Here is a 17,301-nt window from a genome sequence, read left to right as displayed (position 1 = left end):
TACTTGGCTCTCCATCAGTGTGTCATTTGGGAAAAGCTGTAATATAGTGGAGAAAGTGCTAGATTTGAAGCCAAAGGCCCTGGGTTCAAATCTTGTCTTTTCTACATATGTTACCTTGGGCAAATCACTTAATTTCTCTAGGCTTTGTTTTCCTCATCTTTGAAGAGGTTGGATTAGATCATGGATTTAGAACTGGAAGAAACTTTATGGTCCATCCAGTCCAACCTCCTTATATTGCACATAAGGAAACTGAGGCTTGAAGAGCTAACATGACATTTCTAGGTTCAAACAGTTAGCAAATGTCAGATGTGGTAACTGAGTCCAGGTCTTCCTGATCCCAAGTCCAATTCACTATCCACAAAGCTATACTGCCTCCAAGCTGACCTCTAAATTCAAATCTATTACCCATTGTGTTTTTATAGTAAATGTGAAATGTAGAAGTGAGGTCAAAAGGAATACTCTTGCCCAACATTTATGGGCAAAAACAGGCTCATGTTTGCCCCATTTTCCTTTGTGTGAGTAACCATGATGTTAGTAAAGTCTTATTAGGAGATATTTGGGGTTGGAGGTTGAGCTGGGGAAATTAAGGGAGTGTGACCTGTATCTCACTCATCTATTGGGGAATTCTTGGTTTGGAATCCCTCCTTAAAGCAGTTTGGCAACTTCTCTGTATCTCAAGATCCTAGGGAGTTAAGAGCAGCCTGGGCCACATAGTCCTGTGGTATATTTGTGGCATTGATGGTGCCTGAACCCCCCTTGCCCCTTTCCACTCTTCCATGGTGCCTTTTGCAGGAGGAATTGTAAAAGTATTTTTAAAAATTATAAAAATTCCAGAATCTCATGATCTCTCATTCTTAGTCTCATGATATCTCATTAGGATGCAACTATGTTCAGAAAAATTCTACCCTGGGGTGTTTTTAATGGCACATCTTGTTATGACTTGACTCCATATCATATTCCTTTTCTATTCTATATCCCTATTTTTGGTCTTGATAACTTCATCACTATGTAATTGAGTTTTTGGTGATGATTTTTTTTTTTTTAAAGAGCAGCATAGGGGGCAGCTGGGTAGCTCAGTGGATTGAGAGTCAGGCCTAGAGATGGGAGGTCCTAGGTTCAAATTCGGCCTCAGACACTTCCCAGCTGTGTGACCCTGGGCAAGTCACTTGACCCCCATTGCCCAACCTTACCACTCTTCCACCTAAGAGCCAATACACAGAAGTTAAGTGTTTAAAAAAAAGAGAGAGAGCAGCATAAAGGGAAATCGAACCACTCTCTGGGCAATAATAATAGCCAACATTTATATTGTATTTACTCTGCACCAGATACACCACTAAGTATTTTACAGATTTCTCATTTGACCCTCATCACAACACTGAAAAGTAGATGCTCTTATAATCTCTATTGTACAAAAGAGGAAACTGAGGTTAAGTGACTTACACAGAGTAACACAGCTAGTAAGACTAGATTTGAACTGGAGTCTTCTTGACTCTAGGCCTAGGGCACTATCCACTATACCACTTAACTTCCTTTTAAAGGAAAATGTATAAAAATCCAGTATTGTCTTTTTTTTAAAAAATCCTTACCATCCTTCTTAGAATCACTGTGTATTGATTCTATGGCAGAAGAATAGTAAGGACTGGGAAATGGAGATTGTGACTAAACTAGGAAGTACCTGAGGTCAAATTTGAACCCAGGGCCTCCCGTCTCTTGGCCTGGCTCTCAATCCACTGAGCCACCCAGCTGTCACCCATCCAATATCATCTTAAAGGATACTTTACATCTTCCACCTTAAAAACCAACTTTGCCGGCATTTTCAAATACTCAACAAGCCGGTGTGGGTTTTTTTGTTTGTTTTATTTCATTCCCCGCCTCTTTTTCTTCTTGTTCCCCCTCCAGCCTCAGTTTTATGACCCAGTAGAGCCAGCGGATTTCGAAGGGCTTCTGATGACGCAGCTGAACAATCTGGATGCAGAACTCGTACAAGAGCTCGGTGACTTTCCGGAGGATGATCTGGATGTTGTCTTTACACCAAAGGAATGCCGGACTCTGCAGCCTTCTTTGCCGGAGGAAGGGTAGGACCCTCCCCACCCCCCCAATCTTTTGAGACGTCTCCCCGCAGCACAATCTAAGCTAAGCTCAGTTGATTTCTTTTCTAACTTTCTAATGCCGATAAGACATGCCTGAAGATGTAGCTTGATTATATAAGCTTAGAATTGTTAAAGTATCATTTAAGGATACTACATTGGCGCAGGTCTGTGGCTCAGTGGATAAGGCGCCAGGCCTCAATTGCCCGGTGCAGTCAAATACCGTCCTTTCAGTCATGTGGCAGCCACGGATGAAAGTGAATGCAAAGTTCAGAAATGAACTAGAAGACACTTCCTAACTATGTGACCCAATGGCCTAGTTCTTATAGTTCTTCTGCCTTGGAACTTTGTATCCGTTCCGAGACAGAAGATAAAAGGTTTTTTAAAAATAAAATTTAAAAAAATGGATTAGGGTCATGTGTAGCACCAGATGATGGTGATTTTGAATTTTAATACGAAATCTATCAATAATAATTAACTCTTCAAGTGTTGTTTTATGTAAGTTCATGGCATTTATGCCTCTGAAGTTATTTGTGCTTAAATCTTCACTAAAACTTTTGGAACACCCTGTGTTCATGTCCTTTCCTTATGTATCATGGATATCATACTTTGATAAGATGTATCCTACAATGAAGCAAAGGCTCTTATCTTCTTCCTATAAAGGGTGGATCTGTTTCAACTCTCCCACCCCTCTCTCCTTTCATCAAAATAACTTGGAATCGTGGGGGCAGCTAGGTGGTTCAATGGATACAGAGCCAGGACTAGAAACAGGAGGTACTGTCTTTGAATCTGACCTTGGACACTTCCTAGCTATGTGACCCTGGGCAAGTCACTTAACCGCCATTGCCTAGCCCTTACCGCTCTTCTGCCTTATAGCCAATATATAGTATTAATTCTAAGATGAAAGGTAAGGATTAAAAAAAAAAAAAGAATCTAGATTGAGAAGTACAACTTCTTCCTTAATATTGGTAGATCTCAATGCCTAGCCTAAATTTTATTCAATTAGAGCTTGATGGAGTGTAATAAGGGGATAATGTGGCTGATAACAGGGGAGCTCGTGGTGCCAGTGAAGTTACCTGGCCAGGGAGCTGGTAACTACACTAATTGATGATTTGAGATAGCCAGGGATGTGAATGCCTGAGCTGTGATGCCCAGTCAGTCCCCCTGCTTTCAGTAGGCTCCTTTAAGGTGGAGAGTGAGGAGCCCCTCCCTGCTGGAATGAAAGCAGTAACCAACAGGTAGTGAAGCTGACACACTTCCTGAATAAAATGGATGCCCTGCCAATACTTCCTCTAGAGTCAGGTGGTTGCTATCTTCCCTTCCCTTAGCCCTGGATGATGTTATAAATAACTATAGAAGCTCACAGTATCAGGCTAAGTGTTTATTTAAACACAGGAGGGTAAACTGAGGAAAAAGGGTTAGTGTTTGGAGAAGCTATTGCTAAGGGTGACTGGCCAGTGTTGGCAATGGACCTAGAAGGTAAGATCAGGCTGAGGGAACCAGCCCCTCAGCCAGGGATAATTTCCACTGCCCTGATGTTAAGTGGTCCACCAGCCAGACAGATGAGGTTGTAGATTTCGTTTAGGGGTGTCCCTGTTCCTAGGCTGACAATCCTACTCCCTCAACCCGGGGTCCCCGAGGGAAGTCCAGGGGTAGCCGGGTGTCTGGGTGAGGTCAAGGAAATCAGAACCCCCAGGTTGGTTCTGCAGGGGTATTTATAGTCCTAGCTCAACTGTCAGGTCTTGGGACTGGCACTTGCTGGGCCAAAGTTCCATTCTCCTAACTGCCTAGTGTAATTTGCAAATGCAAGAGATCTTGCATAAATCCTGCATTACAGGAGTTGGCAGGCACTTAATATAATTGTTTGCTCTATCATCTGTTCTCAGTTATCAAAATATGCAATTGTCCACACTAATAAGTTTAATTTGTGATAAGCTTTATCTTATTTTGAGTGTTAAATCTCTTATTAGAAACAACATTGGATAGCACCATAGGCAGCTAAATTTGTTTAGGAACTACTTATGTTTAAATTAATTTCAATGTATAAAATATCTTAACATTTCTATTCCTTCCTTTAAGTCCCTATTAGGATTCTTTGTCCATTCATCCTCATTTATTTTTCTTCATATCATTGTAATTATCATGTACTTTATTCTTTTATTTTTGCCTTTAAAAATGTGCTTTTATTTCATAAAGGTCTTTCCAAAGTACTTCATTCCTCATTTTTGTTGGTCTTAATCGCATCATAGAATTTTATCACCTTAATGTCCCACAATCTACTCAGCTTTTCCTCCATTGTTGGACATTTAGGTTATTTCCAGTTCTGGGTTTTTTTTGGTTTGGGGTTTGTTTTTATAATTCTATATAATGCTACTATGAAAATCTTTGAACCCAGGGCTCCCTTTTTGATTGTTTCCGATAACACTCTCAGAATGTATTCCAAACAATGTAACAGCGGGATCAAAAGATTTGATTTTTTAAAAAATTATTTCATGCTGCCAGATTGCTTGACAGACTTAGGAACTCTGTGCAATATTTTTGGAAATGGTAATTTCCTGAGAAGCACACAGATTGTGGTCCGTAGCATCTGCTTTGCCCCATTGTCAGTCCATTTATTGAGCTATGAATTTAATGTGAGTAGTTGCTATTATTTTCACCCATGGTGGGGAATCATTTACTTTTTTATTTCTTTTGTATAAAGGTTTATAGTTAATTTTCCTCAAAAGGAATTAATGGGATGAAAAGCCTGCTTGAAAATGCCTTCAGATTAATTCAGATGCTGTTTATATAACATGGGATATTTTATGAAATTTTAGAGAGGCAATTCGTTTTTTTTAGTATCAGTGTTTAGAACATCATATTAGCCATCCCTCTGAATTTATAGCTATCATCCTTTCTGATAATTTAAAAAAACAAAGTGCTTTTCTTTTTTGTCACTACCAAACAATCTGTTGTATGAAAATTTCCCACTGTACCTTGTGTTTGGGGCATTAAGAATAGTGCTGTTTTTCTTCAGTCATGCTCCCAATATCAGACCTTTTGTTACAAGGAAAATGAATGACTTTAATTACCAAAGGTGTCAGAATCCTGAAGTATCTGGAAGGTATGTCTTATGATAAAGCTTTAAACAGCTTTGACATGACCGACCAGATTTAATAATCTCGAAACAAATGAAATGCTTGCCAGCTTCTCAAAGGATAAAATGATTATATTTCTTCACAACTTTTTTTTTTTTATTTTAAACCCTTTAACTTCTGTGTATTGACTTATAGGTGGAAGATTGGTAAGGGTGGGCAATGGGGGTCAAGTGACTTGCCCAGGGTCACACAGCTGGGAAGTGTCTGAGGCTGAATTTGAACCTAGGACCTCCCATCTCTAGGCCTGGCTCTCAATCCACTGAGCTACCCAGCTGCCCCCCTCTTCACAACTTTTAAAGAAAGCAAAACTTTATTTTTTGCATATCCTAAGAAGACTTAGAACAGTTTAAAAGATTTCCAAGTTAAAATCCCTTTAAAACCATTTTTTTTTTTTGGGGGGGAAATTCATCGCATCGCTTTTCCTCTGTCTTATACCAGGATGTATATGAGGATAAGTATAATGAACACAGGTGTTACAATCAATAACATTCCCCAAAAGATGAAATTACAGTGTAAGGTTCCATTAAGTTGCCTTTTGTGCTCCCTCAGAAAGGGTCCACATCTCATGAAATGAATGTGAGGGAAGATACTGAGTTGGGTGTCATCTGACATCCTTGTTTATGGATTCATCTTATGCTCAGGCCTGCCAAACTTCTTCCAAGTAATGACATGTTTCTATTTCATTTTCCATTTCCTCAGGGTTGAACTGGATCCTCATGTCAGGGACTGTGTTCAGACATATATTCGGGAGTGGCTAATCGTGAACAGAAAGTAAGTGGCATCTTTATGTACAAAGAGTAAAATCTTTTGGTTTTGTTTTTATTCCAAAGAATTCTGAAGGGTTCTCCCAAGCTACTACAGTAAAAGCTTGAATAGAAAACAAAATTAACCTTTTTTGCAAAGTGCCACCCTCATATTCTTCCTTGTTTTTTAGTTAAGATGCCTACTGTCCCAAAGTAACGGATACCATTTAAACAATAATGCTTAAATACTATCTTCGGTTTGCAGCCTTCTAGTTCAGAGATCTTCATTATCATCACAGTAATTATATTCATTAAGTTGAATATATGATAAGTATGTGATTTCTCCAAGACAAAGAAGGTGTCAAACCTTCTTAAATATACATGAGCTAAAGCACTGGATTTGTATTCTAGTTTTTGGTGAAATGGAAGTAGAGGCACCATTTATAATAAGTCAGAGCCACATGAATTTTAAGAAAGACAAAAGAGTACCAAATATCAGATATCTACTCATCTTCAATTACACTATATATGAAAAACCTGAATTGTGTCCATTAAAATTCCAGCTTATAGATAAAAATTTTAGATACAGTAGAAAGAACAGTGACTTTGGGGTCATATACTACTTATGCGACATTGAACATATCACTTGACTCACTGGGCCTCAGTTTCCTCAACTATAAAATATAAAACGAAAGAATTGGACTAGATGCCCTCAGATGTCTCTTCTCACACTAAATCTGGAATTCTACAATCCTGGGATTCTCAATAATAATTTTTTGCTTTCTGCGGCTCGTTTTGTATCCATTCCCAACCCCATGAAGACAGTCATAGCTGAGAACCTAATAATCTGTGTCTTCCCTAACAGAATAAGATCATTTTCCTACAAACACTCAAGAAGTTTAGAAACCTGTAGTGTGCATGTGTTTGGAGGTGGAGGGATATGCCTCCACTGAGGGAAAATGCCATGTTAAAGGCAGCCTTTCTAGGATTTAGTGTAGACAACATACCTAGCTCCACTAGTGGTTTCTCACATTCCAATAAAAATATACAGATTTTTTTAAAGCTAGAGATTTTTCATTTTTTCTTTTTATCTCTAGTACCTGATTGATTATATGAAGTCAAGTTTTCTCATCTATTAAATGTGGTTAATAATTCATGCCCTAACAAAATTGTTCTAAAGATCATGAAATCATGATGTGAAAGTGTTTTGAAAAGTATAAAATGCTAGACAAATGGAAGTTATTATTATTAATAAAGTGTCATAAAATGACTCACTTAGCCATGCCCCCTTCCTGTTGACCAAGTCTATAATAAAGATTTTACTGGTCTTAGAACTTTCTTCTCTTCCAAAGCCAGTCTAGGCTTGGCAGAACCTCATGGACCGCAGTAAGAATGATCATAAGTATAGCATGAACTCCTTGAATATTTTTAGTTCTCAGTGATAATGCTATTACCTCTGGTCCAAGATATGTTTTTGAGACTGATTGTTTGTCATTAGAGTCATGGTCTGGTGAAGAGGAAAGAGTCCTAGACTTGAATACTTACTGTTCATTGGATCAAATTGGCAAGTTGGATATTTTCCCATAATATTAGACTTTTGGAAGATGGCAAATCAATCCCGTCATTTCTATGTCCTGGAAATAAAGCACACAGAAGTATCATCTGGAATAAATCTCAACACAGATTTATTTTTATTTTTATTTTTTCCTTTTTTTAATTTTAATTTTGAATATTTTCCCCATAGTTACATGTTTCATGTTCTTTCCCTCTCCACCCAACCTCCACCCCCTAGTAGCCGACGCACAATTCCACTGGGTTTTACACGTATCATTGATTAAGACCTAATTCCATATTATTGATAATTGGACTAGAGTTATCATTTAGTGTCTACATCACCAATAATATCCCCATCAGCCCATCAACATAGATTTATTGCATTATATATTATTTGTCCCTAACTTGCAGATGAGCAATGGCTAAAGTTGGATATCTACAAAGGTATCACCACTATATGTAAAATTAGAATAGAGGATTTAAAAAGAGCTCCTTTTCTGCTTAGCTACACAAACTGACATCCTGGATGAATTCAACTAGTTGAATTCATTTAGCTGTGATCACTTTCCCTCTTTCTACACCCGTCCCTTTGTGTCTCTGGGACAACTTGAAGGAAAATCTACCACTCCTGTCCTCTCTGCTCTCCTATTCTAATCACCTTGACTCCCTTTTCTACTTTCTTTCCTTTTTTAAAAGGGAGAAAGGTAAGAAATATATATATTCTAACCCCATTTGACTGGCTGAGTGGATGACCTTTACTCTAAGCAAGTGTGCTACAGACACTGTCATTGAGTGGTACTTATAAGTATTAATAATTTTGAGTGGTAGATTAGAATCTAATCCCTTATGTTCCTCTCCTTCTTTCTTAGCCATATAGAATCACAGAATTTTAGAGACGGAAGGGATCTTAGAGGCAATTTAGTTTCACCTCTTAGATTGGGAAAGTTAGGTCCTTAGAAGAGACTTTCTGAAAATCAAATTGTTAATGAGTGTTAAAGTTAGAATTGAAACCCAGGTAGTCTTCTAACTCTAAATCCAAGGCTCTTTTTAATTTTTCAAATCAGTAGATTTAAAGAAGTGGAACCTTTCCATGTTATCCTTTTTTCTCAGCAATCCAATAACTACAGAAGACTTCTCCATCTATAAGACTCTCAAATGTAAATTGGTAAAAATTAAATAAAAATTATAAGCAAATATTTCTCTTATTTAAAAAATAGGAAATCATTCTGGGTCATGTGAGTTGCTTCTGTGTATTTAGTCATATCTGAATAGTTTCCTTTTTTTCTTTCTCTTTTTTTAAACCCCTACCTTCTATTTTAGAATTAATATTTCATATTGATTCAAAGGGAGAAGAATGGTAAAGGCCAGGCAATGGCGGTTAAGTGACTTACCCAGGGTCACACAGCTAGGAAGTATCTGATTTCAGATTTGAACCCAACTTCTCCTGTCCTCAGGCCTGGCTTTCAAACTACCAAACCACCTAGCTGCACCCTGAATAATTTTCATCGAGTTTTCTAAATTTAAGAGATACAAAAATATCATTATCAGTGGCTATATTCCCTACATATTGAGTATGCAGTGAATGTGTTCACAAATAAATACAATTAAATCAATTTTTATGTCTTTTAGAAGAGACAAGTCTTTTGCACGGATTGAAGTGTCATACATTAAGTTAGGCCTGTCTCTTTTTCTTCATAATTCCTTTGAAAGCCATGAATGCTAATCTATAAAAACCCCAGAGATTTTATTTGTTTTTGCAATAAGGTATCATGTATATGTGACTCTTGGAGAGGTCAGGATAACATCACTTCTCTAGTCTCTTTTTCACTGGAGACTTTGGTTCCTGCTGGGAGGTGTAAAGTTTAGGGGTATTTTAGGGATGATAAAAAGGGTATTTTGGAGAGGGGAAAGACAACACAGAGAGATGGGCCAGTGACTAAATGACTCTCAGCTTCCCTTCCCAATGTCCCGTACTACTGTGGCAAACACTGGGGATTTTCCGAAATGGTGGCAGCTCGGGGGCAGGGCTGGCTTCCAGGGACAGGGGGGAACCCTGTCCTAAGGGGTTAGGTAAATAGGGACCCCAGACAGCATGGCATGGGCCCCAGTATTCACAAGCCTTCCCCTACCAGCTTGCTTGCACCCAGCAGGTCTGGCTAAGTCAGCAGTTCTAGTTGTGGTAACAGGAGTACCCTCTGTGGCTGAGAGGCTGTCTTTGAAATTCCCTCACAAGCAAACCTCAAGAGGGATACCCCTGAGTAAAGTTGGGTTAAGGGTGACAGGACCAGTGTCTTAGAGTGAACTTATTTCTCTTCTTTAGGAATCTGACTGTGATTTTCTATTTCTCAGGTAGTTTAATAATTTATAGTCAATCAAGAAAGGGGACAGGTTTGAGGGGAGAGGAGACCCTACTGGGTTTTCTTGTTTTTCTTCAGTAAGAAGGCTCAGCTCCAACTTAACTATCCTCTTCTTATCTAATCAAAGTCTCTATCCTACTTTAACAAGTGGCAAGTGTCCATCTTGGGAAGGTCAAGAGATGGAAAGGATCTTCAGATCCCTTGAAGTTAAGGGATCAGCCCCTTCTCAGTAACTGTAGTTGTTCATTCTTCCTCTACCATCCATCCTTCTCAAACAACAGGAACCTTCTTTCTCTTGTGGGCAAGGGAAATGGAGGCCAGGCTTTTCCACAGGTGGGAATCTAGAGCTCCGGATTTTGCTCCACACTCGACAGAGTTCAGAGGGCAAAGACCCTTCAGTTGGCAGTTTCTCACACAATCCTCTTCTCTCGTTCCAACTGTCACTCCCCCTCCCTTCATGTTCCAACCGCTGTCTGCTCCATCTCAGTGGGCCGAAATGCCAAAAGCTTGATTTGGTTTTCCTTTCCACAGAGGGTGGCCACTCCTCAGAGAAAAGGGATACTAGGCTAGAACTATATCTGTCTCCTCCCGAAATATTAGTAGTAATCTAGGGGAAACAGCTATAAGGTTTAAACTAAGCTCCAGATCTCTATTTCTTTTCTTCTCTTCTCTTCTCTTCTCTTCTCTTCTCTTCTCTTCTCTTCTCTTCTCTTCTCTTCTCTTCTCTTCTCTTCTCTTCTTTTCTTTTCTTTTCTTTTCTATCTCTATTTTTTAATGGGCAAAGGGATCCCCAAGCATTGTATTCAAGACTTTGACTCCTAATCAAATGCTGGCTCCACAATGAACACACATAGCAAGTAGCAAAGAAACCTATTTATCTGAGTCACTATATCTATATGTTCTTATATACTAGAAAACATATTTAATCAGCACTCCCTTTAGGAGTAAAATAACTTTGCTCAACCAAGAAAGAGTCCTAGATCTCCACCAAAAGGGAAATTCTCTAGTGTAACAAACTGTGGATAGGGACCTGAAGGGAGGCCTGTATGCCTGAGTATTTTTCCCTTCAGCAAACCTAAACAAAGGCTAGAACTGTGAGTCTTCTCCCTCTAAGTCAGAAGCCAGAAGAATCTGAACAGAATAGATTTCTCTTCTCTCCCATTTTTGCCCATTCCGTCATGCCCCCATGCAAGTCTAAGCCACTGATGTGGACCCATGAGGAAAGAATTGCAAATCAATAGTCATTGGCTATAGATTACATTTGTATTTAGTCACAATTAGAATCAAATGTCAAGCCCTTCATCAAAGTAATATTATTATATAATCTATGTAAAGCAATTCCCATTATATTTCTAAATGAAGGTTCTAGAAACCATTTCCAATTGAATTTGCTCAGCTTCAAGAGATAGCATTGAAATTGAAAATGAAAACTAAGGCCTGTTCGCTACACTCTAAGACAATTCTACAAGTCTAGGAACTTTTTTCTTAAGAAAGAGTAGGCCTTTGGGACAGAAGTAAGTATGTGTGAGTATCTGTCCCTTTACCCAATTTCAGGTCTTCTAACATCAACTTTACTCCTTGTTCTCCTCCTGGGGATCTGTCCTGTGACAGGCTCTTGGAAAGGACACATCCTCATAGAGTACAAGCGCATATGTGCCTTGACACTCTTGTGCCAAAAGAACATGCTCTGTGGCTTGAAGGAGGGATTTGTTAAAGGCTTAATAGTTACTTCGAGGTAAAGCTCAAGTCTCATTTCCTCTAAGAAGCATCTTCTTACCCTCTTCCTAGGAAGCCACTGTACTTTGAACTCCTATAACATTTAATGGCACTTAGCATATGTTTCCTTCTTATTCCTTTATGTACCTGCCCTGCCTTTCCTGGTAGATCATAAAGTTCTGTGACAGCACCATGGTTCAGAGGCAAGAAAGCAGGACCTTTGCCCCAGGCCTGTGCATGGGGTCCCACATGTGTAAGACACATACTCTGGAAGACCCTTCCCATCATAATACAAAAATTATTCAGATACAAATGAAATGTTCAGAATCAAACAGGATAATTAGGATATTCCTGCATAACTAAGATCATTTTGCCTTCTTTATAATGGGTATGTTGTTATGTGGCATAGGGGAACCAGTCAATTGTCTTGCATTCTGTGGTGTGAAAGTGGTCTCAGTGTAGCTGCTGGGCAGCTGCCTGGGCTAAAGTGGCTGATCCAAGGGCAAGTGTCCTCTCCTAATGCCTTTAGGAAGAAGGGTCTGGCTGTTGGGTGGCTGGATGAACTTTACTTCCAGCAGGTGTTCTGTGAATGCTGGCCTGGTTTATTACTGATAAAGAATTAACGATGTTGGTTTTGTGGTATTCCTATAATTTATAGATGAAGGAAGGCCATACATAGAAAGGCTTCAAGTGATAGATTAAAATAAAACACTTCCCCACCCCCATTCCTTCTTAATTCAGAGATAATCTTCTATCTTTCTTATCCAACTGGGATCCCATTTCTATTTTTAACTTCATATTAAGAGCCTTTCTGAGCACTACTGTGTCAGAGCAATGGACGTTGGGTCTGGTATTTTCTCATTTATATAATAATGATGGTCGGGGCTAGTACTGGTTAGCTAGTGCTGATAGTGAGTATGTGGCTACTGAGCTCTAGCTGAGAATGGACATGGCAGCCTTCTGTTGCTCTGCCAAAATGGTAGGCCTTGAACGAAGCCCTCATTTCTGCTCTGTTACCTAGTCACATTCATAAGGAAAATGAGTCAAGTCCTTAGGAGGACATAAATAATAGGGAAAGGGATTCTGGAGGGAGCCAATTCTCTCTATTAAGGCAAGACATGAGTTTCTCTGCAACTTCTAGTCTTAGACTTGCCTAGAGAATGCTGAGAAATTTGGTGATTTGCCCAGAGTCACACAGACCATATGAGTTGGAGGTGGGACAGCTAGATAGAGCCCTGGGACTGGAGTCAGGAAAACCCGAGTTCAAATCCAGGCTCAGGCACTTACTAACAATATGACTCTTGCAAGTCACTTCACCTCTGTTTAGCTCAGTTTCCTCAACTCTAACATGGGAATAATAAATAAATCCCATAGATATAATTATTATTTGTTGATGGTTCTTAAATCTGCCTTTTCTGCCCTAGACTTTCTGTTGACTTCAAATCCTGGATCTCCAGTTGCTTTTCAGATATCTCAAACTGGATATTCAGGAGATATCTTAAACTCAAAATGTCTAAAACAGAACTCATTATCTTCTGTATCTCCTGAGGGCAACACCATCTCCCCTCCAGATAATCATGGATTCCTCACTCTTTCTCATCCCCACCCACTCTGGCTGTCCCCCAGGCCTGGAAAGCTCTCCATGTTCTGCTTTGAGGACTGACCTCTCTTGACTTTCTCTCAGTCCCAACTGAAATCCCATTTTCTATAAGAAGCCTTCTCTAACTCCTCTTTAATTCCAGTGCCTCCCTTCTTTTAATTATTTTCTTTTTATCCTGTTCATAGCATATATACTTGTTTACCTGTTGTCTTTCCCATTAGATTATAAGCTCTTGAGGACATGGACTGTCTTTTGCCTTTTTTTGTATCCCCCACACTTAGGACAGTGCCTGACACATAGTAGATACCTAATAAATATATATTGATAGATTGATTGTATAGTACCTATTTCTAGGATAGGTGTGAGGATCAAATGAGATAATAATTGGAAAACACAGCCACAGTGCCTTACACATAGTAGGAGCTCTACAAGTGTTAGCTATTAATAACTATTGGGTTGGGCTTGAACTCATGTCTTCTGGCTTTGAGGCTGGCTCTCTATCCACTATATGGAGCAGCTAGGTGGTATAATGGGTAGAGTACCAGGCTTGAACTCAGGAAGACTCATCTTTCTGAGTTCAAACTTGGCCTCAGATGTATCTCTGGGCAAGACACTTAATGCTGTTTACCTCAGTTTCCTCATTTGCAATAAAATAAAATAAAAAAAGGAAATGGCAAACCATTCTAGTATCCTTGCCAAGAGAAGCTCAAATGCAGTCACAAAGACACACAATTGAAAACATTCTAACAACAAAAATGCTGCCTCTTATGATAATACTTTTTTTAATTAATGCAAGGAGCATGCAAAAATTGCAACACTTTACTATAGACTATAACAGTTTAGCACCTAGCAAGATGCAACTTGGTGATGAGAATTATACATCAGAGGCTCAATATCTTTCATGAACTGAAGAACAACAAATATAGATCTCAAAAGCTCCTGGAGAGCTCAACCAATAAACAGCACTGGGCAAAAGAGTATCATCACAGACTGAATTGTTGCCTGTTAAGTGCCCAGAATTAACTAATTCATAAAAACTTAAGAACAGTAATTTTCAGAAAGGCCACCTTGCTAAATACACCTAACCATCAAGGTACATGGAATGAAATCTTTAATAAAGAGACCTCAAAAAGGAGATCAGACTCACATGGGAACAGAATGATGTGTGTATTCTCCCTGTTGTCTCGTCTGCTCCTGGAAGTTGTACCAAAAATGCTTTCATTTTGTCCACAAGGGATGAGCTAAAGTGCTGATGCTATTATGTAATTACAAAAAAGAGTTGTTTTATCTACCTGTTTGATCATCTATAGAATATTATACATAAAAGAATAATAGACTAGAAATCAGTCAACAAGATTTTATTAAATGTTTACTATGTAAAAAAAAAGAAAAGAAAAGAAAAGAGGAGCAGCCAGGTGGCTCAGTGGATAGAAAACCAGGCCTGGAGATGGGAGGTTCTGGGTTCAAATCTAATCCCAGACACTTCCTTACTATTTGACCCTAGGCAAATTGCCTAACCCTTACTACTCTTTCTGCCTTAGAGCCAGTATTTAGTATTGATTCTAAGACAGAAGGTAAGGGTTCTCATTTTTTTTTTTAATGTTTACTGTGCATCAGAAACTGTTTTAACACTCAGATAAGAAGTATTAAGTGGCTGGCACTGTTCTAAGCAGAAGAGTAGACAAAGAAATGAATAGCAAGGTTGCTCAGTGGATAGAGAGCCAAGCCTGAAGATAGAAGATCCTGAGTTCAATATACTTTCAGACACTTCCTAGCTGTGTGACCCTGGGCAAGTCACTTAACACCAATTGCCTATACCTTACCACTTCTCTGCCTTAGAACCTATCCCTAATATTGATTCTAAGATAGAAGGTAAGGGTTATTAGAACAAAATGTTTGCTATATACCAGGAATTGTTCTAATCTCTCAGACAAGTATACGTTAAGTGGCTGTCATTGTTCTAAGTAGAAGGATATAAAAAAGAAACAAGAATACAATCCACTGAGCCACTAGCTGCCCTGTATATTTGGTAATAGAAGATAGGACTTGGATTGAATCTTGAAAGAAGCTAGGGAAACAAAGAGGCAAAGATAGGAGGGAAAACATTCCTAGGTATAGAGAACAGCCACGTGCCAAGGCAGAGAAATGGGATTTGGAGTATTATATTTGAGGAACAGCAAGGAGCTCCATGTAGCTGTATCATAAAGTGTGGGGAGGGAAGTAATGTGTGAAAAAAAAATAACTAGAAGGGTAGGAAGGAGCTAAGTTATAAAAAGCTTTAAATGCCAAACAGATCTTTATATTTGGTCCAAGAGATAATAGGGAGATGTTGGAGTTTGAGTTATATTGGGTGACATGGCTCAACCCATGACTTGAGAAATAAATTTGGCAGCTAAGCAGAGGGCGGAAGGGGAGAGATTTGAGGCTGGGAAACCAAACAGAAGGCTATTGCAGTAGTCTAGATGAGAGGTGATGAAAGGCTAAAACAATGATTGTGATTGTACAAGTGGAAAGAAGACATATGCAAAAGTTGTGAAGGTAGAAATAATAAGACTTGCCTATGGATTACCTATGTGGGGGTGAGTGTGAGTGAGGAGTAAAGGATGATACCAAGAGGGTAGCCTGGATAACTGGGAGGATTTGGGTGTCTTTTGATAGTAGGGAAAATGGAAGAGAGTTTTGAGGGATAAGGAATTCTCCTTTGGATGTATTAAATTTGAGAAGCATGTGGGATGTCCATTTGTTCAAGAGACAGTTGGTTATAGTGACTAAATGTCATGAAAGAGATTAGAACTAGATATACATATCTGAGAATCATCTTCTTAGGGAGATCATTGAGTCTATGGCAGCTGAACATCAAATGAAATAAGACCAAGGGAGAAGAAAAGTAGCTTCAAGACAAAGTCTTTGGAGCCAACCTTGGTTAGAGCGCATAACCTGGATAATGAACGAGCAAAGGAGAATGAAAGAAGTAGCAGCCATAAAGAAGGAGGACCAGGAGGCAGTAGTATCACAAGACCCTGGAGAGAAGAAAGTATCCAAGAGGAAGTGATCAGTAGTGTCACACTGCAGAGAGGTCAGAAAGGATGAAGAATGACAAAAGGCCATTAGATATGGACATATCAAAGATCATTGGCAACCATGTCTCCAAATTGAATGATGAGGTCAGAAGACAACTGCTGAGGTTTAAGGAAAATTGAGGAAAAGAAGTGGAGGTCTCTAGGCAGTGAAATTTTGTGGAGGTTGTTTAGTTTCAGTCAGGTCCGACTCTTCAAACCCCACTTGGGGTTTTCCTGGCAAATATATGGGAGTGTTTTGACATTTCCTTCTCTAGTTCATTTTACAGATGAGGTGCTAAGGCAGACAGGTTAAACAACTTGTCCAGGGTCCCACAGCTAGTGTGTGTGTGTGGCCAGATTTGAACTGAGAAATATGACTTCAGTTTTGCAATCTATCTACTACACTACCTAGTGCTATAGGCGTAAAAGAAGACTTGAATTAGACTCAGAAACACTTAAGTTTGAACTCAGAGGATTACTAGTCACTTGTCCTGATTAAGTCACATCCCCTTGTTTAGTCTACACTATGTGAATCTTAATGGTATCTACTATCAAGATTGTTGTAAGAGTCAAATGAGATAATATGGACAAAAGTTCTCAGACTTTGAAAGAGTTTAAATGACTTGCTTGTGGTCATACAGATAAGCATTGGTAGCATGATTAAGCCTTCCCCATTCCAAAGTCCATTATTCTATCCAATTTGCAGGGAAAATAATGCATACCACAGTAAAGTGGCCTGGGTTCTTAGCGTGAACTCCTTTAATTGTCTCTCAGTATGGAACATAGTTAGATTGTCCTTCCCTAATGAGTAATTTAAGTTGGACCCACAAGCTAGACACAACTTCAAGAAAAGATAAGTACCATGTTCAATGGGGCAGAGGATTTCTTCTCATCGAATGCCCTGGAGGAGGCTGGATTGCATAGACATGTGAATAGAATGTTCATGGAATAAAGCCAAGGAAAGAAAATATTCTGAAGACTTCAAAAGACTTCAGAAGAGAATTGGTGTTAGCCTTAGGTGAATCAAAGGATATTATCCCAGGCATAT

The 17,301-nt window shown here is 39.1% G+C and overlaps 1 protein-coding gene across 2 annotated transcripts in view; it reads left to right on the top strand.

Annotated features, from left to right (window-relative positions):
• The first annotated feature begins 1,932 nt into the window (after nt 1-1,932).
• The window catches only part of DOCK8 (dedicator of cytokinesis 8), a 225,805-nt gene continuing 210,436 nt past the window's right edge, over nt 1,933-17,301 (top strand). Inside the window, exons 1-2 of one of the 2 annotated variants that reach the window (XM_044659337.1) lie at nt 1,933-2,075; nt 5,924-5,995. In XM_044659337.1, the coding sequence (XP_044515272.1) occupies nt 1,948-2,075; nt 5,924-5,995 (200 nt within the window). In that variant the 5' untranslated portion in view covers nt 1,933-1,947. The remainder of the gene's footprint in view (nt 2,076-5,923; nt 5,996-17,301) is intronic. The other variant, XM_044659328.1, reaches the window with a different exon arrangement.

The sequence above is a fragment of the Gracilinanus agilis genome, chromosome 1 (genome assembly GCF_016433145.1).
Source record: "Gracilinanus agilis isolate LMUSP501 chromosome 1, AgileGrace, whole genome shotgun sequence".
Classification (NCBI taxonomy): Eukaryota; Metazoa; Chordata; class Mammalia; order Didelphimorphia; family Didelphidae; genus Gracilinanus; species Gracilinanus agilis.
This window is presented reverse-complemented; position numbering and strand designations above follow the sequence as displayed.